The sequence below is a fragment of the Dermacentor albipictus genome, chromosome 1 (genome assembly GCF_038994185.2).
Source record: "Dermacentor albipictus isolate Rhodes 1998 colony chromosome 1, USDA_Dalb.pri_finalv2, whole genome shotgun sequence".
NCBI classification, from domain to species: Eukaryota; Metazoa; Arthropoda; class Arachnida; order Ixodida; family Ixodidae; genus Dermacentor; species Dermacentor albipictus.
In genome coordinates, this window is record NC_091821.1 from 329,112,014 (window position 1) to 329,135,755 (window position 23,742).

The window sequence follows — 23,742 nt, forward strand, 5'->3', positions numbered from 1 at the left end:
TTCGCCCAACAAACGAAGGTACTACTTTTTGGCAAGTGAATCCACACCGCGAGTGTTTGCCGAAATAGTTTCCGCTGCCAAAGAAAAAGCACAGTTTTTTAAGACGGTGAGGGTTGCAAGTTTCAGTGTCAGCGTTGTTCCCTTATCATCTGCAAAACGCCTTCTGATGCTCTCAAATGTAGTTGGCCTAAATGTCAAGCCCTTCATGCCAGAGTCATATAGGCTAAACGTTGAGAAAGTAAGAAGTGTTCTTGTGCAGTATATAGACGAGCAACCGAGATTTCTTGAGAGATGCAGAAGTTATATCGGCACGCAGACAAAGTATTACCGCCACGAAGATGGAGCAGTAAAGTCGCATCCACTTCACACAGCAATCCTGACTTTCAGAGACGGTCTCCCTAAAACTTACTTAGCTTTCACCAGTCATTATGCCGAGGAATATCTAGGACCAGCACTTCGCTGCTATAATTGCCAGCGATTTGGGCACATGGTGAAATATTGCCTCAGCACAAGTCGATGCAAAATCTGCTCAGAAGATCATGACCACAAGGAGCGAAAGTCACGCCTTCAGCCTGAATGTGCGAACTGTGCGAGGAACCATGTCCCCTGCTACACAGGCTGCCCTCAGAACAAGGCAGCGGCAGAAATGCGTCGGCATGAACTTTCGATGAACCCTCCCCAAACCTTGAGATTGTTCATACAGTGCAAGGTCACCCACCTCAGTGGGCACCGGAACCACCACAGTCAAGAGAACCAACAAACTATTCCTCTTCAAGCGAGCAACCTAGAGTGCAATCATGAGGCCAGTCAAGAGGATCACAGTCAAGCACCCAGTCTTATGAATCAGTGCTGTGGAAACACAGACGACAACAGGCAGAAAGTAATACACCAGAAAGCTCCAATATTCGCACACAGTATTCTCAGGGACCTTACTCACATACTGCAGAAATAACGCCAGTTAATAGCGACCATACCACCTCATTGGTGACGCAACTGATTTTGCCAATGCTTTTCGCAGATCTTAAGGCAATCCTATCTGCTCTGCCGGAAGCAAACAGCCTACCAGAAGTGAAAGCGTTGTTGCTTCTGTAAGCACTATTATGTCAGCAATCCGGGCCAAAACTGAGGCAAGCAGTACATGAATAACCGCTACAACAATGTCTGCATATTTCTGTGGAATGCCAACAGTCTTCGAAGGAAGTGTGCTGACTTTCGTAAACTGCTTGTAAAATACAACTTCGAATACTTTGCATTAAAGAGGAGGGAATCAGTGACGATTTTCGCCTCTCGAATTTTGTCGTATGCAAGACGTCTCGTCAAGGTGCTGTTAGCAGAGTGCGGCTGTGCGTCGGAAAGGACTTATGATCTTATCAAAGTCAGTCCAGTGATTCAGACTTTCCAGAATTCATCGCATGTAAAGTGTCATTTGGTAAGCAGTGTATAATAGTGATTAATCAATATCTGCAACCTTCAAACCGTATTTCAGCAGAAGCGCTAGTGGATACCTTCAAAATAACTCATTCCAATGCGTTTATATGTGGATACTTCAATTCACACAACATTATCTAGGGCAGTGGTCCCTGTGATGCACGTGGTAATGCTATTGAGTGAGCCATAGAGAAATGCAGCTAGACTGTTTTAATGGATGGATAGCCAACATTTCTTCGTGGACATAATTATTCAAGCTGCATAAATTTTACCCTGTGTTCACAAGATCTAGTGAATGGTGTGGGATGGACAACGGATATGGAAACGCGCAGAAGTGATCATTTTCGCATGCTTGTAAATCAGCCTAACAAGCTCTATTATATGAGGCGTTACAGCAGACTGACCAACTGAAAAGGTTCCCAAGCCCGGATTGCCCTCTGTGTGTTGACTATGCGGACTTCGAACATGTCCTGTGGGGCTGCGCCTCTGCCGGTCCTCCTTTCACTCAAGAGGAAATGAAGAAGCTGATTAGGGCCCAGGATCAGACCTCTCAAACCCTGGCAGTCCAGAGGGCTCGCGACAGGGCCGTCAGGTTCCACCTGATGGTCCCCGAGTGGGCCTAGCCAGGTGGCGTGGCGTTTGCTTACGTCTCTAGTGGACAAAATAAAGTTGTTTCACTCACTCACTCACTCACTCACTCACTCACTCACTCACTCACTCACTCACTCACTCACTCACTCACTCACTCACTCACTCACTCACTCACTCACTCACTCACTCACTCACTCACTCACTCACTCACTCACTCACTCACTCACTCACTCACTCACTCACTCACTCACTCACTCACTCACTCACTCACTCACTCACTCACTCACTCACTCACTCACTCACTCACTCACTCACTCACTCACTCACTCACTCACTCACTCACTCACTCACTCACTCACTCACTCACTCACTCACTCACTCACTCACTCACTCACTCACTCACTCACTCACTCACTCACTCACTCACTCACTCACTCACTCACTCACTCACTCACTCACCTAACGTATCCAATTAATCAACATACAACGCTCGAAATATTTAGTGAATTTTTGCAGGATAATGTGAACATATGTACAATGAAGGTCTCAATTTCAAAAGATTATGCTGCAGTTGACGGAGAGTATGAACACATAAGAGCCATCAGACATCATTCCGAAAGAGCGTACCGACAGAAAGGAAGCTCAGAAGCATACAAAAAACGCTCAGAAAATTCATATTGTAATGCGCAGATGCATGAAAAATTTAGGCAAAAAGCGTGGGCGCGATTTCTGCGGCACGCTGTCTCCTCATATGTCTGTCACACGAATTTTTAAGCGGATCTGTAACGCAGAGCTTCCCATTTCGTGCTCTCACTGTAGCTCGGAACGTGTGAGACAATAGTTGCAGATGAATTTTATGAACTTATTTCCAGACCTACTTTTTCATCGCAATGTGCAGAATTTGATAATTCAGTAGTATTAGCTAAGCAGAAAATTACTGCTTACTATTGGGCACAACATAAACAACTAGATCACGCTTTGACATTAACCGAGCTTCAATGTGTAATTGCTTTATGTCGTCAAAGGTCTGCTACTGGGCTGGACGGCATTACGTACAATATGCTAAGAAACCTTTTGCCGACAGGTACAAATGCTTTCTTATGCATCTATATTAATCTATGGATAGAAGGAAGTGTACCTTACTGTTGGAAAGTCGCTCGAATCATCCCACTTTTAAAACCGGGTGATACGCCCTTGTGCCTTGAATCCTTCACCCAGTTTGACAAGTTGTTTATGCAAAGTAATGGAGAAAATGATTGACGCGCAACTTCAATGGTGGTGTAGTGAAATAGAGGTGTTGTCCAACTACTTAGCAGGCTTTAGAGAACAGAGATTCACAATGGATGCAATATTTGATATCGCAACCTGTGTGGAACACGAACTTGACGATAGTAGTATTCCTAGACATCAATAGGGCATTTTACACTGTTAATCACGTTCATGTTCTGCTAAGTATGTTAGTACTCGGAATGTCTCGCAGGTCCTTGCGATGGATTTCTGAATTTTCAACAGGTGGTGAAATATTTGTTCAGACACGTGAAGGAAAAAGTGCTGAACATGTTGTCAAACAGGGAGTACCACAGGGAAGCGTACTCTTTTTTTTTTTATTGCGATGAAGGCTTGCCCTTAAGGCATAATTGTTGTAGCGTATATGTGTATTATATGTGTGCTGTGAGGCCTGTGTTGTGTATGAATTGAAGCAGTGTTTTGTGAAATCTGTTACCATGTATCCAGCGGTCATAGCTGGTTGTCGCACTGTAGCGGAGGCCGGCTTGCAGTAGGAGACGCGAGCGTTCCGATTGTAAACCCGTACATGTCCATATTAGGTGGTATGCATCTGATTCCACCACAGGAACGGAGCAGTATGGACACGTAGCACCCAGTGGCAAATTCGACCAGTTCCACCTTGAGACAACAGCCGGTGTAAGGGCCACCCCGGCCCGAAGCCTCCTAAGCACAACTTCCTCCGCCCTAGTAAGGTGAAGGGGGAGGGAGCAGACACACGGTGGGATAAGAGCGCGTGTGTCCTGCCGGAGAACATTTTTACGGGCTCGCAGCGAGTTACGGGGTTGGGGTGGGAGGGGAATAGGGGGAGGATCAGGATTAGGAGGGCAGTGTGCCTGCTGGTCAGCAGCAATGTTGTGAGGGTTCGCTGAATGGCCTTGAATCCAGTGTACCTTGACGCAAGTAGCTGTCTTACTATTCATAGTGTGTATTGTCACGTGGTAGTGACGGTGACGAAAGAAGCAGTACGGTGGAATACAAAACTAGCTTTTATTGGGCGAACCTGTGCCCACAAAACAGGCTACACTTATAGCACAACAAAAGCGGCGAACACTCTCGGCGATCGTCGAAAATCTGATCAGCGGGTCAAGCGCGTCGGCTTTTATAGATCAGTCGTCGAATGTTCCAGATTAACTGATGGGACCCGCGTGTCTTCCACAAAGTTCTACACCATTCGTGTCACGCGATGAAATCTGATAACACAAGGTTCGGCGACAACAGACACGCGGATAGAAGCGTCGATAACTTTCCAGAAACGTCGGATACATGCAGGCGCGTCCCTCGCTCTGCGATTACAGTTGTTAAGCGGCGAAACGTGGTTGCGCGATAAAGATAAGTACACGTGTCATTACCCCCCTCTTAAAAAGCATCGACCCGATGCTGCAAACAAACGAAAGTAACAAAGAAAAGCACTCGTAGCAAAGAAAACAACAAACTAAGGAAGTTCATCAGCGTCCGTAAAATGGCTTAAGGCGCACCACGTGGACCACTTCAGATCGTGCGCGGCGCCGCTGTGAGTGCGAAATGCCCTCTGGCACGACCTCATAGTCTAGTGCGCCAATACGTCGGATGACCTTGTAGGGTCCGAAATAGCGTCGCAGCAGCTTCTCACTGAGTCCTCGCCGGCGTATCGGGGTCCATACCCAAACACGGTCGCCGGGCTGGTACTCGACGAAGCGTCTTCGGAGGTTGTAGTGTCGGCTGTCGGTACGCTGCTGGGTCTTGATCCGTAGGCGGGCGAGCTGTCGGGCTTCTTCGGCGCGCTGGAGATAGCTAGCGACGTCAACATTCTCTTCGTCAGTGATGTGGGGCAGCATGGCGTCGAGCGTCGTCGTTGCCGTAAACCAGCTTAAACGGCGTGATCTGTGTTGTTTCTTGCACCGCCGTGTTGTAAGCGAATGTTACGTACGGCAGGACGGCATCCCAGGTCTTGTGTTCGACGTCGACGTACATCGCTAGCATGTCGGCGAGGGTCTTATTCAGCCGCTCCGTAAGGCCATTCGTCTGCGGGTGGTAGGCCGTGGTCCTCCTGTGCCTTGTATGACTGTATTTCAGAATGGCTTGGGTAAGCTCCGCTGTAAAGGCCGTTCCTCTGTCGGTAATGAGGACTTCTGGGGCGCCATGTCGAAGCAGGATGTTTTCGACAAAGAATTTCGCCACTTCGGCTGCGCTACCTTTCGGCAGTGCTTTAGTTTCAGCGAAGCGGGTGAGGTAGTCTGTCGCCACGACGATCCACTTATTTCCGGTTGTTGACGTCGGAAAGGGTCCCAGCAAGTCCATCCCGATCTGCTGGAATGGTCGGCAAGGAGGCTCGATTGGCTGTAGTAATCCGGCTGGCCTTGTCGGCGGTGTCTTACGTCGCTGACAGTCTCGGCATGTTCTGACATAATGGGCGACGTCGGCGGTCAGGCGCGGCCAATAATACTTTTGTTGTATCCTCGAGAGTGTCCGGGAAAAACCGAGGTGTCCAGCGGTCGGATCGTCATGTAGGGCATGCAATACCTCTGGACGAAGTCCTGACGGGACAACAAGAAGGTAATTGGCGCGGACTGGTGAGAAGTTCTTCCTCACGAGTAGACTGTCTTGAAGCGTGAAGGAAGATAATCCGCGCTTAAATGCCCTGGGGACAACGTCGGTGTGCCCTTCCAAATAATCGACGAGGCCTTTAAGTTCCGGGTCCGCTCGTTGTTGTTCGGCGAAGTCTTCCGCGCTTATTATACCAAGGAAGGCGTCGTCATCCTCGTCATCTTGCGGCGGCGGGTCAATGGGGGCGCGTGATAGGCAATCGGCGTCTGAGTGTTTTCGTCCGGACTTGTATGTTACAGTGATGTCATATTCTTGTAGTCTGAGGCTCCACCGCGCCAGCCGTCCTGAGGGATCCTTTAAATTCGCTAGCCAGCACAAGGCGTGATGGTCGCTGACGACTTTGAATGGCCTGCCATATAGGTAAGGGCGAAATTTCGCTGTAGCCCAAACGATGGCGAGGCATTCCTTTTCGGTTGTAGAATAATTGCCTTCCGCTTTTGACAACGACCGGCTAGCGTAAGCTATCACGTGTTCATGTCCATCTTTTCTCTGGACCAGGACGGCGCCGAGGCCTAGGCTACTGGCGTCAGTGTGGATTTCGGTATCGGCGTTCTCGTCGAAGTGCGCAAGTACGGGCGGCGACTGCATGCGTCGTTTGAGTTCTTGAAATGCCTCGGCCTGCGGCGTTTCCCACTTGAACTCGACGTCACATTTTGTTAGCTGCGTCAGCGGCTCAGCGATGCGTGAAAAGTTCTTGACAAATCGCCTGTAGTAGGCGCACATGCCAAGAAATCTACGCACTGCCTTCTTGTCGATGGGCTGTGGGAACTTTGCTATGGCAGCTGTCTTCTGCGGGTCGGGGCGGACTCCAGATTTGCTGATGACGTGGCCTAAAAATAGAAGCTCCTCGTAAGCGAAGCGGCACTTTTCCGGCTTCAGAGTAAGTCCTGATGTCCTGATGGCCTCTAGTACTGTTGCCAGCCGCCTAAGGTGAACGTCGAAATTTTCGGCGAAGACGACGACGTCATCCAAGTATACGAGACAGGTCTGCCACTTCAATCCTGCTAAAACCGTGTCCATCACGCGCTGGAACGTTGCAGGCGCCGAGCACAGTCCGAATGGCATAACCTTGAACTCGTAGAGGCCGTCTGGGGTGATGAAGGCGGTCTTTTCGCGATCTCTTTCGTCGACTTCTATTTGCCAATAGCCAGACTTGAGATCCATGGACGAGAAGTATTTAGCGTTGCAGAGCCGATCCAATGCGTCGTCTATTCGTGGGAGGGGGTATACGTCCTTCTTCGTGATCTTGTTCAGACGCCGATAATCGACGCAGAAACGTAGGGTTCCGTCCTTTTTCTTTACCAGAACAACAGGGGATGCCCACGGGCTTTTCGATGGCTGGATGATGTCGTCGCGCAGCATTTCGTCGACTTGTTCTCTTATAGCTTCACGTTCTCGCGCCGAAACTCGGTAAGGGCTCTGACGGAGTGGTCGAGCGCATTCCTCGGTGATTATGCGATGCTTGGCGACTGGTGTTTGTCGAATCCTCGATGACGTCGAAAAGCAGCCTTTGTATCGTCGGAGCAGACTTCTCAGCTGCTGTTGCTTAATCATAGGGAGATTTGGATTAATGTCGTAGTCTGGTTCGGGAACCATGGTCGTCGGGGTAGATGCGGCGGAATCCGATAGGACAAGCGCATTACTTGTTTCCAGAATTTCCTCGATGTACGCGATCGTCGTGCCCTTGTTGATGTGCTTGAACTCCTGGCTGAAGTTTGTCAGCAACACTTCAGTTTTCCCTCCATGCAGTTGAGCGATCCCTCTTGCGACGCAAATTTCACGGTCTAGGAGTAGACGTTGGTCGCCTTCGATGACGCCTTCTACGTCAGCGGGTGTTTCGGTGCTGACCGAAATAACAATGCTGCAGCGAGGCGGGATGCTCACTTGATCTTCAAGCACACTCAAGGCGTGGTGACTACGAGCGCTCTCCGGCGGCATTGCTTTATCTTCCGACAGCGTTACTGACTTCGACTTGAGGTTGATGATTGCGCCGTGTTGGTCCAGGAAGTCCATACCGAGAATGACGTCTCGTGAACACTGTTGGAGGATAACGAAGGTGGCAGGGTAAGTCCGGTCATGAATGGTTATTCTTGCCGTGCAGATCCCAGTCGGCGTGATGAGGTGTCCTCCAGCGGTGCGAATCTGAGGGCCTTCCCATGCAGTCTTAACCTTCTTCAACTGGGCGGCGATGTGTCCACTCATGACGGAGTAATCAGCACCGGTGTCCACTAAGGCGGTAACTGCGTGGCCGTCGAGAAGCACGTCGAGGTCGGTGGTTCTTTGTCTGGCGTTGCAGTTAGGTCTTGGCGTCGGATCATGGCTGCGTCGTGTTGAACTGAAACTGGAACGTCGCTTCGTCAAGTCGTCTTTCGTCGGTGTAGTTTTGGCTTCCAGATTTCGTCGGGACGGCGGCGTGTCGTCATTAGGTCGTCGAGATGGTTTCTTCGTCGTCTTCGTCGGCGGCGGAGGATCTTCGTCAGTTCGACGAACAGCAACCGCACCTCCATCGGTTGCTGCTTTTAGTTTTCCGGGTATGGGCTCGCTGACCGGCCCGGGGCTGGGCCAGTGTATGGTCGGCGCTGCGGCGACAGGTAGCGGCCTGGTGATGGCGAACGGGACGGCCGTCGAGGGCTCCACTGAGTAGCGGCGAGGTAATCGGCGATGTCACGTGGGCGCTCGCCAAGCTGTGGACGCGGCGCGTTGACGGCGAAACCTCGCAGTCCCATCTCCCGGTACGGACATCGTCGGTAGACGTGACCCGCTTCTCCGCAGTGGTAGCAGAGCGGGCGGTGGTCAGGAGCACGCCAGATGTCCGTCTTCCTCGCGTAGGTGCGCTGGGCGACGGGTGGTCGTGCTGGCGGCGGCGGCGGCGGACGACGAAACTGTGGCGTGACAGGGCCCTGGCGCGGTCGCGGAGGGGGTCCTTGACGGCGTGCGACGGCGGCGTAGGTCATCGCTTGCGGCTCACGCTGCGGCGATTCAGGGACTACTCCAAGTTGTTGTTGGAGCTCCTCACGCACGGCGTCGGCAATCGAAGCCACTTGAGGCTGTGATGATGGGAACAGCTTTTGTAGCTCCTCCCGCACGACAGCTCGGATAGTCTCGCGTAGGTCGTCGGCGGCGAGTGACTGAACTCGGCGTAGTGGGTAGAGCTTGTACGGCGGTTGAATTGCCGGTTCCGCATTTCGAGTGTCTTCTCGATGCTGGTGGCCTCGCGAAGGAACTCTTCTACGGTCTTCGGTGGGCTTCGTATCATTGCGCCGAAAAGTTCTTCCTTCACACCACGCATGAGAAGGCGGACTTTCTTCTCCTCAGGCATATCCGGGTCGGCATGGCGGAACAGACGTTTCATTTCTTCCGTGAAGATGGCGACGTTCTCGTTAGGTAGCTGCACTCGGGCGTCCAGCATGGCTTCGGCCCTTTCCTTGCGCACGACGCTCGTAAAGGTGCGCAGGAAGCCGGTACGGAAGAGGTCCCATGTCGTCAAGGTCGACTCCCGGTTCTCAAACCACGTTCTGGCGGCATCTTCTAAGGCAAAGTATACATGCCGCAGCTTGTCGTCGGAGTCCCAGTTGTTAAAAGTCGCGATTCGTTCGTAGGTCTCCAACCAGGATTCTGGGTCTTCAGTCGCTGCTCCATGGAAGGTCGGTGGGTCCCGAGGTTGTTGTAGGATAACGGGGGACGCTGGGGCATCCATTGGGGTTGTTTTGACCACGATCTTCTTTGTCGACTCAGGTAGACGTCCGTGCTCTGGGGGCAGTCCTTGCAGTCTGCGGCTAGCACGCTGGTCTTCGGCGATGTTAGTTTTGTCCTCGGGCTTTGGGCTTGGATCGCGGCTTTGCGGGGGCGTTCGGTACATGAACGCACAAGCACCTCCACCAGATGTCACGTGGTAGTGACGGTGACGAAAGAAGCAGTACGGTGGAATACAAAACTAGCTTTTATTGGGCGAACCTGTGCCCACAAAACAGGCTACACTTATAGCACAACGAAAGCGGCGAACACTCTCGGCGATCGTCGAAAATCTGATCAGCGGGTCAAGCGCGTCGGCTTTTATAGATCAGTCGTCGAATGTTCCAGATTAACTGATGGGACCCGCGTGTCTTCCACAAAGTTCTACACCATTCGTGTCACGCGATGAAATCTGATAACACATGGTTCGGCGACAACAGACACGCGGATAGAAGCGCCGATAACTTTCCAGAAACGTCGGATACATGCAGGCGCGTCCCTCGCTCTGCGATTACAGTTGTTAAGCGGCGAAACGTGGTTGCGCGATAAAGATAAGTACACGTGTCAGTATGCTCTCGCAGATTTCCATCGCCTTATCGACCTTCTTGAGTTCCTGAATAGCCGCTAAAGAATCCGTGAAGATGTCTAGTTGCTTGATGGTAGGCAGCTTAGATGTCGCATCTTGCACAGCGTCGTGGATGGCTTGAAGTTCTATTACTAGAGCGCTGGCTTCAGTAGATAAATAGCGCTGGTGGCCGCTGATGAAATTATGCGTAGTACTCAAGAATGATGTCCTTCCGCCGTCTGGGAGAATGGCAGCATCCGTATAAACTTTGCAGGTGTTAACGCATGATGCATCGACGATGTTGTGTTCGTCAATAGTACCTGTTGTATCGCTGCGTCGTAACTTCGTTGGCTTATTAGTTGTGATGCTGGTGAATTCCCAGGGAGGCATTGGATAGGGCTGATTGTCAATCCGAGAGCCGCGGTGAAAATGAGCATGCAGCGCAGCGACAGCCGGAATAAGTTGCTTTTTTATTTCACGTGCTTTTTCACGTTGCAAAATTAGCTCTGCAATTGTGTTGAGCTGGGCATGTTCCTGTAGGGCTGGTATCGGAGTGATGCGGGGCAGTGCTGTGATTGTGCGCATAGCATCGCGATTAATCGTCTCCAACTGTGCCAGCTGTGCCAACGTCAGCCGTTGAAATTGTGCTTGATATAAAATTCGTGGCTGCAAGACTGCACGCACTCAGCCCCTTTCTCTTTAACTGTATCATGGCTGATTTAACAAGAAGACTGCCATCACATTTAAGATTTTCACTGCATGCTGATGATGTGTGTATTGGACATCTTGCCCTAATGTTCAATCACTTCAGATCACATTGCACTCTTAATCTGTAACACACACACTCTTAATCTGTAAGGACACCCTCTAATGATTGTCACACAGCATCAATTTCTTGGTACAATACTTGATATAGGCAGCTATCTTGGGCACCCCACATAAAAAAAAAACTCGAAAATGAGGTCAATGCGATAGTGACTGCACTTCGCAGACTTCCAGACACATCATGGGGCGGATCAGTATTGTCCATGCTGACTGTTTACAGTGCATTATTACGACAAAAATCGCACATTCCCCACCCTTCTTACACGGACTTTCTCACACGTCAAAAGAGCGACTTCAAAGACTTTTAGTTAGAGGACTACGCATATGTCTAGGAGTTCCACGAGCGACTTGTAGCTATCTTATAATAGCTGAGGCTCGCCAATCACCGTTTCCACTTGTGAGAAAATACAGAGACATGCCGCATTATTTCTGTCTTCAAACACAGTATAAAAGCCACCCATTCGCTCTCGACATAATGAAACGAGATAAAAGTTATGTTCATAAGGAAATTTGAGAACATCTTCACATATTGCCAGGAAACGAATTTTGGAATTCAGACGTCGAATATCCTGCATGGCAGTATAGACTTCTAAAAATCGAATTGTCAGTAGACGGGATATTCAGAAAAAAAAAAGACATGTCCATTCACGCTACTCAAAAACTAGCACTTTATCAGATATATATGCGGTATGCAGGAGACAGACACGTCTGTATAGATGGCTCCAGTACAGCAACCTCTTCAACTTCAGCATTCATTATGCCGCACCTCAACGAACAAGAATCATATATGTTATCTCGTGCGACTTCGTACACAACTGCTGAACTGTTCGCAATCCTATATGCAATAAAATTTATAACATCAGTAAGAGATGCGCAAGAATAGGTAATTCGCAGGTGGCTCTAACATCACTCTGCAGCACAAAAGGAAAAACAATCAGTGATAGCATAATAAACGAAACACTTAAAAACCTCACAAAGGCAAAGCAAGCGAAGCATAAAATAGCATTCCAGGGCATTGGGCATTGTAACATTCCTGGCAATACAGCAGCTGATGAAGCAGTTTTACAAGCACACCTCAGAGATGATGTGGTTTCGTTCCCAATATCAAAGAATGAATTACGCTACATCATAATGGAAACGTCTTTCAATATGTGTAGGAATACGTGGTTTGACCAGAATCCTAAGAGCTCGGATTTGTATCATATCGATCCGTTCATTGAACTCAATTTTCCATTGTCATTAGAAAGAAATATTGAAACCCTTATTCATCGATTAAGGCTGGGCACTGCCTAACCAAAACATTTCCTACATAGAATTGACCGTGCGGAAACCCCCGAATGTGACTGTGGACTTGTAGATGACGATATACATAATTACATTAGACCGCAGACCTTTCAGTTCAAAGAAACTTTTGGGTATTTGGCCAACAACGGCCTTGCAGAAGAGCGCTTTAAAAGCATTAGAAAGTTTTCTCGAAGACAGTGGCATTATTGGCCGTTAATAACGCTTTTAATGTTCCTTTCATTTCAAAGTCGCTGTATATATACTGTGCTTGCGGATTATTTCATTTTGACTGTTCTGTAGTGACTGTATGTGATAATGAATTTACACGATGTATTCACCACCCGATGACTAAGGGCTGTATTATAAGGCGACAGTATCATTTGAATTTTTGAGTCTTTCTTCTACAGAACTGTGTAGTCATTTAACTTGTATATTGTATGTACCATGTATTTCTTACGTGAATGTGTTACTGTGAAAACGTTGCTTGAGAAGTTCTGGTGCTTTATGAAAGGGTTATTTGATATGTAATCTTTAACCATGTATGTTGTAGGCTAGACCCATTCAACAGCTAAGGATTAGCCGGCGCCTTAAATTGTGGGTCAACATCTCCTTATATCATATCAATAAAGAAAGACCTAGACACGACAAGCACTTCTTCTGTCTAGGTTTTCTGCGTCTATTTGTTTGCGATAATTTTCCACAAATCTAAACCAACTAGCCCGGCTAATCCTCCGGAGTGGCGTACTGAAGCCCGAAGATACGGGTTAAAATCCCCGCCACGGCAACCGCATTGTACTGGGAATGAAATGCAATAATACGTCTGTACCTTGCATTGGGTGCGCCTTAGACAACTCCAGGTGGTCAAAATGAATCCGAATTGACTTTCGCCCACTACATAATAATATCATGGTTTTGGCAAGCTACTATTGCAAGGCAATTTAATTTTTAACTAGCCCAGCTTTCCGCTGTCTTTTATCTTTCTGGGCTTGGGCGTCGTTATTTGTAGGGAGAAGTGTGGCTGCTATAACATGAAAAATGAAGAACAGTGCTTCTCTCATCGTTTTTGACACTCAAAGTGTGCCACCGGTATGTCAGCTTAACGCCAAATATTAGAAATAAGTTACGCGTGTTCTTCTCGTTATTGCGCGGCGAAAATTCTCAGAACTGTCCTGGTGGAACGCCGACTTCCTACAGAATTTACACTTGTTTTTAATCCTTGCTTATCGGTAATCCGTTATTTAGACCCGAGCAGGTGCCAGCAAATTGTATGATGCCATGAGCAGCTAAAGCGCGAGTGTTAAGGTGGAGTCGCCACGTGCTTATTCCTTTTGGCGTCTTGCTGCTTATTATCAAGTCTGCGTTTGCAGTAATGTTAGTATTTTCGCTATCCCAGATGCGTGACTCAGTAATTTAGTTTGATGAATTTATTTTTCTGTGCAGCTTCCTTTGAGTCCTGTCGAGTTTTTCGGTCTGACACCTGTCGTTTCTACTTGTCAAGCTACGCTTTTAAAACGGCTACCGACTGTCTGGCGGTTAATTCCGATGCTGTTTAACAACGCTCCTTTTCTACTTTGCGGTCACGCTTTTCGCAGGCGGGCGTTCCCAAACCTCTGCAGGAGCGGCGCAGTCAGCCAGTGTGGCTATTTTGGCTGCGCAACTGTGGCTTCTGCGGATATGGTCGCCCCAAGGCTGAGTCGACACGTACCCCGGACATTACCGCCTTCGCTTGCGTGACAACTCAGGAAATGTGATGCGTCAAGCTGTTCTTGCCAAAGATTCCGTGGCGCCGTGCAGTTCTCTTGCGACATGCGTCTATTTGTACACCCGTGAAAAATGATCGCAGGCCGCTCCTGTAGGTGACGAATGTGCGAATGTATTGATTTTCCTGCGATGACTGTTGGCTTCCACAAAACGGTAGACTACCCGAATCGACGGTGGTGGACCCTCACTTACCCCGCCACCCACGGCAAACATACCGTGTTCCAAGATATAGCAAGTTGTGAATTGATCATGTCTATATGTGTTCAGAGTTTCTTGCATATTAAAGTACTTAAGGTGGTGTCCGCCATTAATTAAGTTTTGTACTTGCTTCAATCTGCTTCAAGTGGCAGCCACTTGAAGCAAGTTTTGCATTTTTGCAAATGATGTAAAGTTATTTATTCCACACGCCTTGCCACGGCGAGGTGAATGCAAAATTTATCGAAAATGTGCGAAAAAGGATTGTGTAACTGTTTGCCCTTAACTGTAAGTATCGAACGTCCGAGCAAACATGCTTTGATATTGTTTCAGGCGAGTCACCATACTTTCTTCAAACGACTCGCTGTTATGCTCTATGTTGTGTTGCACACGGCGCGCCTTACGCTCACGTGAGCATTGAGCACCGTAATGCCCCAACCAGAGCCAAACTATTTCAAAATGAGCAGACGTACCTGCAAAAAAATAATCAAGGGCATTTTCTCAATATCTCAATAGCTTACAACTACCTATAAACTATAAGGTGCGACCTGACTAGGAAACACTATTAGACAGTGCATAAACCTACGACGCAGGTGGCAAAGCGGCCAGCATGCGGCGCACGGACCACGGTGATTCTACCAAACGCTGCCCAAATTTACAGAAAATGCGCTAGCTCTTAAAATACAGCGCTTTCGCTGGTCTTCAAAATTTTTATCTACATCTACTACGTTTAGCGTTGTTAGAATGAGTGAAAAGGCGAGATCTGGGATGCCGTTGTTTCGGCACACACGGCAGTCGTCATCCAATCTTTCAGAAAAGCTGTCACAAATGTGCTTACTTAAAGAACTTTAGGTGGTCAAAATTAATGCGAAGTCTCCGATTACGGCGTCTCGTATAATCAGATCGTTGTTATGATTTGATTACACTGCTCGTCATTGGTCGCGCTCCGTCAAATAAGTGCAACTTGATTTTTGAAAGAATGCTCCACTAACTTAAACTAATTTCTTCTTTATATACGTGTTTTTTAAGCGTTTAGCAAATTTCGCTCGTTTGCCCATTGCTTTAAAATGCGCATTACTGGCTTTTGGTTACAAACAAATGTGCGTGAGGTTGGTGTTGTTAGCTTCAATATGTTTTGGACGTGGCAGTCTAAGGCAACACATCTTTGGCTTGAGGGCCTGCGTTGGTGGCAAGCGCGTCACAGTTTCGTTCCATGTTGCAATGACTGTGCGACGGTTGTTTCGCGAGGTGCAGTTGCCGGACATCGACTCGATGATGACTGTAGGATATCTGCTGTTAGAGCTGTTTGAAGTAAAGTGAACGTAGCGATCAGCTAATAAATAATAAAATGGGCCACGTGGTAACTGGGTTCACTGATTTTATTGTTGTTTGTCTTCTCGAGGCCCAGTACTGTACCAACCAGCCGCTGCATTCATTCTCTGTACAAACAAAAATATAAGAAAACTGCGAACCTGATTGAATAAAACAGTTTATTTATTCATTTTCACTTCTTTCGCGTGTTTACACGGCCTCAACGAGAAACAGAGAAACAACGAGAAACGAGTGTTTGGTGGCTGCGCGGGGCAACACTGACTCAAGCAGCTGCAACAATGATGTGTGTGCTGCGGGAAAATTGATAAATAATAAACTGTAATTTTTTGCTACACGAATTTAGCGCTAACGTTATTGCGCACCTTATCGGATCTAGCATACGGAATCGAACTATTCACACCTTGTACAGCACATACATACTCTTGTTATACACACAAATACATACCTCCGCTATGCTTACGCCAAATAACAATGTATCACTATAAATACATATGACCAAAGTTGCTTGGCAAGAATCTGCACAAATATTGACGTTCAGTCTAGTTGGTATGACACTGTTCGGAGCTCGGTTTGGCGGAGGCAAGGAATGCACGTTTCGGCAGCTTACGAACGGAGAGTCGACTGGTTTCATTTAGAAGTAAACGCAGGTTTGCAGAGCGGCTGCGGTGGCGCCCCATTTCAGCAGCCATCTCGATTCCAAGAAAAAGCAGGGGGTACTGGCCCCCACGTCGAGGCAAGCTGGATTCCCGGAGCAAAGTGCAATGACCCCTACGGCGAGGCGCGGCTAACTGAGGGACAGTTGCTGCCTGTCACTCATCGCTGTCAGTCAATCATGCTAAAACTATAGACACAAAACTATCGTATTTGAATTATCCCTTCTTTCCTAATTTTTAATTCCCGTTGTCTCTAACTTTTAATTCACGCCAACGATTCTCCGAATTTTAACTAATTTATGGGCATCCCAACTTACTTTTTTTTCAGGAGGCAGCATTGTCACTGTGCGTCGAGCGGCGTATTCGCTGCTTACCGGCTGTTTGACAGACCACCATGACTTGCTTGGAAGCACCTACGACATCATCAAGTGCTTGCTTCAGAGCGCTCCCGCACACAACCGGCGGATTCTATGTAATTACGGAAGAATCGAGCGCTGAACGAATTTGTACGTTTTGGGGAACTAGTAACAGCGCACTATATGTACGGACACGCGTTGAGCCCGTATTGCATATTTGACCGTCCTATGTGCGCTGTTGCTATTTTCCCAGCACGTAACAAAATATTCGATCCGCATCACGGGAATAAGCGAGCTCTGCCAAGGAAGACCATTACCGTTGCATCCGGCATAGGCAGGCATCAACACATAGTTGCCTTCGTACACACCCGCCTATACAAACCGCGGTGGCTAAGGGACTAGGGCGCTCTGCTGCTGAACACGAGGTCGTGGGTTTGAGCCCTAGCCGCAACGTCCTCTATAGGACCTCAGGCCGCGCAACGATCCCGAGGTCCTTCGCTGTGCCGTAGACCAGGGTTCAAGCACAGAGAAGGAGGATGCGTCCGAAGAGCCGAGAGCGGCGTGTCTTACGCCGACGTTTATTCCAGCAAGAAGACGAACAACTCCTGTGCCACGCGCCCTCGATCAATGCACTTGCTTTTTATTTCTTTTTAGCCAGCTATTTCTTTGCTCTTATTAACAATCTTTATGTAGAAAGCATTTCTCCGCAGCCCTCCATAAGGAGTCCCTTATAAGCCCCTGCACAGTTTCCTGACGTTAAGTCCCGCAATTTACCTTTTAGTGCTATTAGTCCATTAGTCCGAAAGAACCGGCAATCTCGACCGACTCGGCGCACCCAGACGATAGGCCTGCGAGAATAAAGCAATACGTGTGCCAAAACAACAACGTGTGCTTCGTGTGTTGGAAAAATGGATGTGTGTGCGTTGCTTGAGCACTGCCAAAATTTTCGAGGTAGTGCTTCAGTTTCGACCTCTGAGCATAGCGAAAGAAAGAGGCCGTGATATAAGGCATTTCGCACTGCGAACCTTAATAACTGAAATAATAACAGTACAAGAAAAAGAACGTGAAGTGGGAGAAAGCGAGAGAAGAGATGGCTAACTTGGCATAGAACTTGCGTGGTACCGGGTGCGCGTAATAAATATTTATGGCCCACCGCCCGAGGAACAGTCAAAAACTGTTTTCGCTCCGAATGGGCAGCCGCAGAATTTGTTCCTTTGAAACGAATTCCACAAAGTGGTCGGCGGGAAGCGGAAGAGAAGTCGGAACGCAAGAGGCGGGAAGCGGCGCGTACCGTCGCTGGTCTCTCTCGTGCTCGCGTTTGGTTATCTTTACATGCTCACCGCAGTGGCCGTCTTACAATTGCCTGTCTGGGGAAAGGTGAGAGACGATGAAGGAAAGAGAGAAAGCAGATGGCGTGATATTGAGAGAGAAAGAGAGGCAGACACGGGATGAGGAGGGTTTTACGTGGTTCGAAGAAAGGGCCTCCATTCGCAATTTAAATTAACGACGCTTTCTGGAGATTTGAACGCCTTCCCAAGCGCTGCGGTGTGGCAGTGGAAGTTTCGCGCTTAAGATACAGAGAGGAAAAACAACAATCGTGAACAAGGAGGACAGGCGGAAAGACAAAAAAAGATAAAGAAAGGAGATAAAGAGAGTGAGAGAAAGTCATTCAGGCACGCCTGCTCCTCTCTTTCCTCGAGCGACCTCGCTTTCGCAATATCCCAAGACGTTCGAATCCCGAAAATAATTAACGTCGTGCGATTAATTAGCGTCCATTAGCGATATTGCTCACCCCGCATTCGGGGCCAGCGCCGCTCGCGCCCGCACCGAGGCTGGCGAGCTTCCTGCATGCGTGTTCTTGCAAGGAACGGATACGGGCGCCTCGCGCGCAACCGTTACCCCACCGCGGCGCGTCCTGAGCGCCGGCGTGCAGTGCATGGTCGCTCATCTCAGTGCATACGCCGCTCTCTTGTTCGCAGCTCGCGCACAGCATCTGGGAAACCAGCAGCATGCGAGTAATTGAAGGCCCGCGGGAGCCCGCGCGACGGTGGTGCGTTTATTGACTGATTCCTCGAAGCCCAGTCGTTGGATGTCTGGGCGTGTGGGAAAAGAAAAGAAAACATTGGAGGCCGTGGAACGCCAGTGAAAAACGGTTTTTCTTGCCCACTTCCGTGGGAGAGTGGTGCTTGCTGTTTTTATATCTCTTGCAACACAACGACCGTTCTATTTTTTTTTCTCGCTCGTTCTCTTTTCAGAGCCCGATGACCTACGATGCCTTCGAGGCAACGCGCTGTAATTGTACTTGTTGCTGCGTTTGTCTTACCTACCTAATAATGCTGGCATTGTGCGGCGGCTACAATCTGTGTGCATGCGTGCATGCATGCATGCGTGTGTGTGCGTGTGCATGCGTGTGTGTTTGTGTGTGCGTTACATGCAGTGGAGTGTTCTGTTGCGATGTACGTTCACAAGGAAAATGGAGCAGTATATATTAGGTGCGCACCGGTGAGCAGCCTGCGGTAATTCCGAAACGTTGAACAGCATCATTTTCCCGAGAGCTATAAAGCTTTCATTTTGTTTTCTTTTAGTTAACACGTTTTTCTGTTGTGCCCTCTCCAGAGGCAACAGACCACCGTCCTTGGACTTTCTTATATGTCTTTTTTCCTCACGAAATAATACTTATGGTAACAAATATTGCATTTATCCAGAACGGTGGGTACCGCCAACGAATAAAAAAGTGTCTTCGAAGTCGAGCACATTTGTGTCCTGCGAACAAAGAAAAAAAAAGAGAAAGAAATGCTGACTTTTCTCGCAAACTGCGATGACCTGACCGCCGATAGCCATACTTCTGCTGATGTCGGGCGACTAACACCACGTTTACATTTTAAACCTGTATTATAGCTCCAACCTCTTGCTTATAACTGTGTGCCAATGCCTCTAACATGTTTTTTCTGCAACCTTATAGAAGGCTAACGATTACGACTTCTGCGCTTTCTCTTCCTTTTGTCCACTTCGTACCTCCGCAGTTAAGCAAACATAAGGAAAACCACCGTGCAGACCAACCCACCCCACCGCTCTTGTGCACAAGGAGGGGAACAAACAAGCTGATGAACTTAGTGGTGCTTTCAGCCAAGAAGGGACTGAAACTAACGGGAAAGAAAAAATTCAGAGCATGCTCAAACATCCGCTCAACTTCATGCTCGTGCTTCTTTCTCATTTCCAAACACCGACTCCTATGTCCATTCCACAGGTTCTTGCCGTAGTTGAGCCGCTGATTGCAGCTCTTCTGTAACAGCTTCCGAAGGTCGGATTTGACGGGCCTTCTGTGCGTCCATGAAAACTGATTCGGTCGGTCGGTTGGTAGTCAAACTAAGGTCGGTCGGTTGGTAGTCACCTGTTTACCTTTTTGATGCGTGTCGGTTTCCAGCAGGCCTTTAAGACTTGTCCTTGCTCCAGAGGTCGCTTTACAGGATGCGCAACAATCGTCATTGAAGGATGTTCCGGAATATTTCGACAACATCGAAGTGGGCTCGTGCCTTGAGCAACGATGCAAGATAATGCATCTAGCCTCCGTGTAATGCGTCTTCATCATCGTTAATCACCTTTTCTTGTCTTTTGCTTCTGTTTCTCCTGTGAAGAATAACAGTATATTTATTACACACTAGGTAAGTCCGACCCCTCTGTTTTTCCTCGTTTCTCTCCAACTTTCCACTATCGTTTGACTCCTTTAACTCGATGCTCGTTCACGTCTGTCTGTGCATGACAAGTATATGAACAGCTTCTTCAAGAGAGAGAGAGAGAGAGAGAAGGAAGGGCAAGAGCAGGCAGTATAACTTGTAGGGCAATTGTTGTTTGCTACCCTAGACTGGGAGAGAGGGAGAGAAGCAGTAAGAAAGGAGACAGAGAGCACAGACACACGATCACAGCTGGTCGCTTTTACCACAGACCCTTACAGAACAGGTTAATTTGCAAAGGCTGACTCAATATATACTTTTCTTCTCCATGCCTGCCTTTTCCGGTGTGATGATGCAGTACATACACCTCTATCTTTACTTAAATGTGAAAACGTATTGTCGCAACGTGAAAAACAGGGATCTTAGAGCACTATTCAGCAGGCACAATGGCAGGTCGCATTTTTCATATTGAACGCAACCGCGACTTTATCAAAATTCTTAATACTTTTTCATTACACTTCTAAATTGCAGTTGTATCGTCCCACGCTCCACTATGGAGATATAATTTCGCCTTACTTCTAAGCATTTTAAATATCTCCTGCTTCTTGGCCAATCCCCCATAGCGGGTACGTGCCACTATTGAGGATACAAGCCAAGACAAGACAAGACCTCTTCACTGGGCCTTGATAAAAATGCCCATGCATGCTCGCATTGTCATCTTCTTCATAGGAGTACAGGCGCGGCATTTGCATCCCTCCGAAGGAATCATCGTCCCGATGCGCACTTTAAGCGTATGAGGGTGGTGTACAACGGCACAGAGTAACAGACCGAAAAAAAAAGAAACTAAAAGACAGTTATTTCGACAGCTACAGCTTCATCCGTACCACATGCACCACTTCGGGTAAGTGCTCGCGGTGACTGCAGCAGTTGTCACTGTCAGGAACGACCTCGTAATTCACGTCGTTCAGGCAGCAGATCACTCTGTACGGCCCAAAGTACCGTCTTAGCAATTTTTCGGAAAGTCCACAACGGCGTGTGGGTCTCCAGACCCATACTTTGTCTCTGGGAGCGTAGAAAACGCATCTGTGTCGAAGATCGTAGCGTTTCGCATCGTAGTCTGGCTGAAGGCAGATAAGTACTCGGGAAAGCTGTCTGCATTCTTCGGCGCGGTGAGTAAATTCTTTAACGTCGGTAGGTATGCCGTCGAGCTCGTGCGGCAGCATGGCAACCAACGTCGTCGCGGCTTCGCGACCGTGGACTAAGCTGAAAGGTGTCATTCTAGTAGTTTCTTGACGAGCGGCATTGTAAGCGAAGGTTACGTAAGGCAAAATCTGATCCCAGTTCTTATGTTCCACTTCGACGTACATGCATAGCATGTCTGCTAAGGTCTAAGACCCTCGGTTTGTCTGTTGGTCTGGGCATGATATGCGGTTGTTTTCCAGTGGCTTGCACCACTTAGTCTGAGAACCGAGTCAAGGAGCTCGGCAGTGAAAACAGTCCCTCTGGCTGTGATGACTACTTTTGAGGCGCCGTGCCTAAGCACGACGTTTTCGATGAAAAAAATGAGCTGCTTCGGCTGATGTGCCCCACTGTGTGGCTTTTGTATCCGTACAGCGCGTCAGGTTATCGGTGACAGCAATGATCCATCTTTTTCCGGCTGTAGAAGTTGGAAATCGGCCCAGGAAATTCATTCCAACTTGGGCGAATGGCTGGCCTGGTGCTTCGACTGGATGTAAGATGCCTGCCGGCTTGCCGGTCGACGCTCTGCGTCTTTGGCAGTCGGCACATGCTCGTACGCGATGTTTTACAGCAGCGGGTAGCTTTGGCCAGTAGTACTTGCGTCGGAGTCGGGACAATGTTCTCGAATAGCCTAGATGACCTGCGGTGGTTTCATCGTGGCATGCTTTTAGTATTTCTTTTCGAAGTGATGCCGGTACGACAAGCAGGTACGTGCTGCCGCTGGCGGAAAAGTTCTTCTTATAGAGAACATCATTCTGCAGACAAAACGGTGGCAGTCCCCTAGTATAGAGTCGCGGAACGTGTGTGCTTCGGCCTTCAGAGAAAATAATGAGTGGTAGCAGCTCTGGTCGCGGCGCTGCTCTTGTGAAATGGCGACGCTGTCGACGATGCCCAAAAATACAGCGTCCACGTCCACGTGATCGCTCGCTGCTTATTTATTTCCTGCTTATTTATTTCCTGCTAAGTGCGCTGCGCGCGGCGTGGATAAAATTATTTCATCCGCGACGCGCACGCGCAGAGCTGGCTTACTCAGCAGTGACTGCAATGCAGATCACCATTTTTCTGTCCTCGCGATCGTAAAACAGGACCTGAACAGCAAATGCGGCCGCCCTTGAGAACAAGAAAATGGGCGCCCGCCGCTTCTTGAGCTGCTGCTTGTGCTGTTCGCTTGGTGGTAAGCGACGGGTTTTGCGTAGCCCATCGTTGCTTCGTTGGTATTTTATTTACCGAGGCAATTTTTCTGCTCATCACTGGTGGCCAGAGAACCGTCCCTGAGACTCAAGCTCCCAGCGGTGACTCGGTCTCCCCTCGACCCTCGCTTCGGACAAGGCGTCTGCTTAGGCCTAATGGATGACTGTTCCCGGGGGCGAAGCGACCACTCCTTTTGCGTGTTCCTTTCGACGCGCCTCTGTTCGGCCAACCACTCCCTGCACTGGCACGCTCTAGCACGCGGGAGTAAGGTTGGAGGAAAGGAAGCGGGGTGTCTGGATGGGTTTACTGGTCTGGAGCGGAGATTTCTCTTCCCTTTCCTCGGCAGTTCCTTCCGTTTCCTGTCGTCCTTTTTTCCACGGCCGTTGTATAGGTATAGTCTTCGCTTCTGTGTTTCTCGTCGCTTCTATGCTTAGCAGAAATTTGTCGCGTGGTCTGCCTGCTCCGTCGCTTCTTCCCTTTAACGGGAGCGATGCGTGCGCGTCTCATTTGCGTCCGCTGCGAGTGCGTTGAAATGATTAAAAAAGAGAAAGAAAAGTAAGATAGAGGAAACAACCTCCAAGGCAGACAAGCGGCTGTAATGCGTCATGTCCACGGCGCTTCTAATTTGCTCCACTCCAAGTGACGAATCGCGCGAGCCTTCACCTCTTGACGCTCGTGTTTCTGCGTCGTCTTCTCCGCCCTCTTCCTGCTTTCCTCATTTCGCTCTTAACCGCGCTGTCGTTCGAGCCTCACGGCAGCCTCCTCTCCCCTCCCCTATATGTCCCCTCTTCGATGCAACCGGCGGTGGCTTTACTCTCTCGGCAAGTTGCCACGGTTAGTCCGCCCGACACTAGCCGTCCCTTTTCTCTGGCCGGGACGGCAGGAGGGAGTAGAGAAATCAAGAGGCAGATCTCTCCTCCTTGATGAAGTGAGCCCGCTAATTCCCGAGCACGTTGTTTCAGCTTCCTGAAAGCAGCAGACTTCGCTACACGCTACGCTGCGTTGTTAGCTTGCTATTGCAACCGAGAAGAAAGACGAAAAAAAAAAGA

General features: G+C 48.8%; 1 protein-coding gene across 3 annotated transcripts in view; it reads left to right on the top strand.

The window, feature by feature from the left end:
• Positions 1-14,367, top strand: part of LOC135909309 (titin-like) — a 204,235-nt gene extending 189,868 nt beyond the window's left edge. For all 3 annotated transcript variants that reach the window (XM_065441257.1, XM_070531661.1, XM_065441248.1), the window contains one exon: positions 13,888-14,367. In XM_065441257.1, the coding sequence (XP_065297329.1) occupies positions 13,888-13,988 (101 nt within the window). In that variant the 3' untranslated portion in view covers positions 13,989-14,367. The remainder of the gene's footprint in view (positions 1-13,887) is intronic.
• The last annotated feature ends 9,375 nt before the right edge of the window (positions 14,368-23,742 follow it).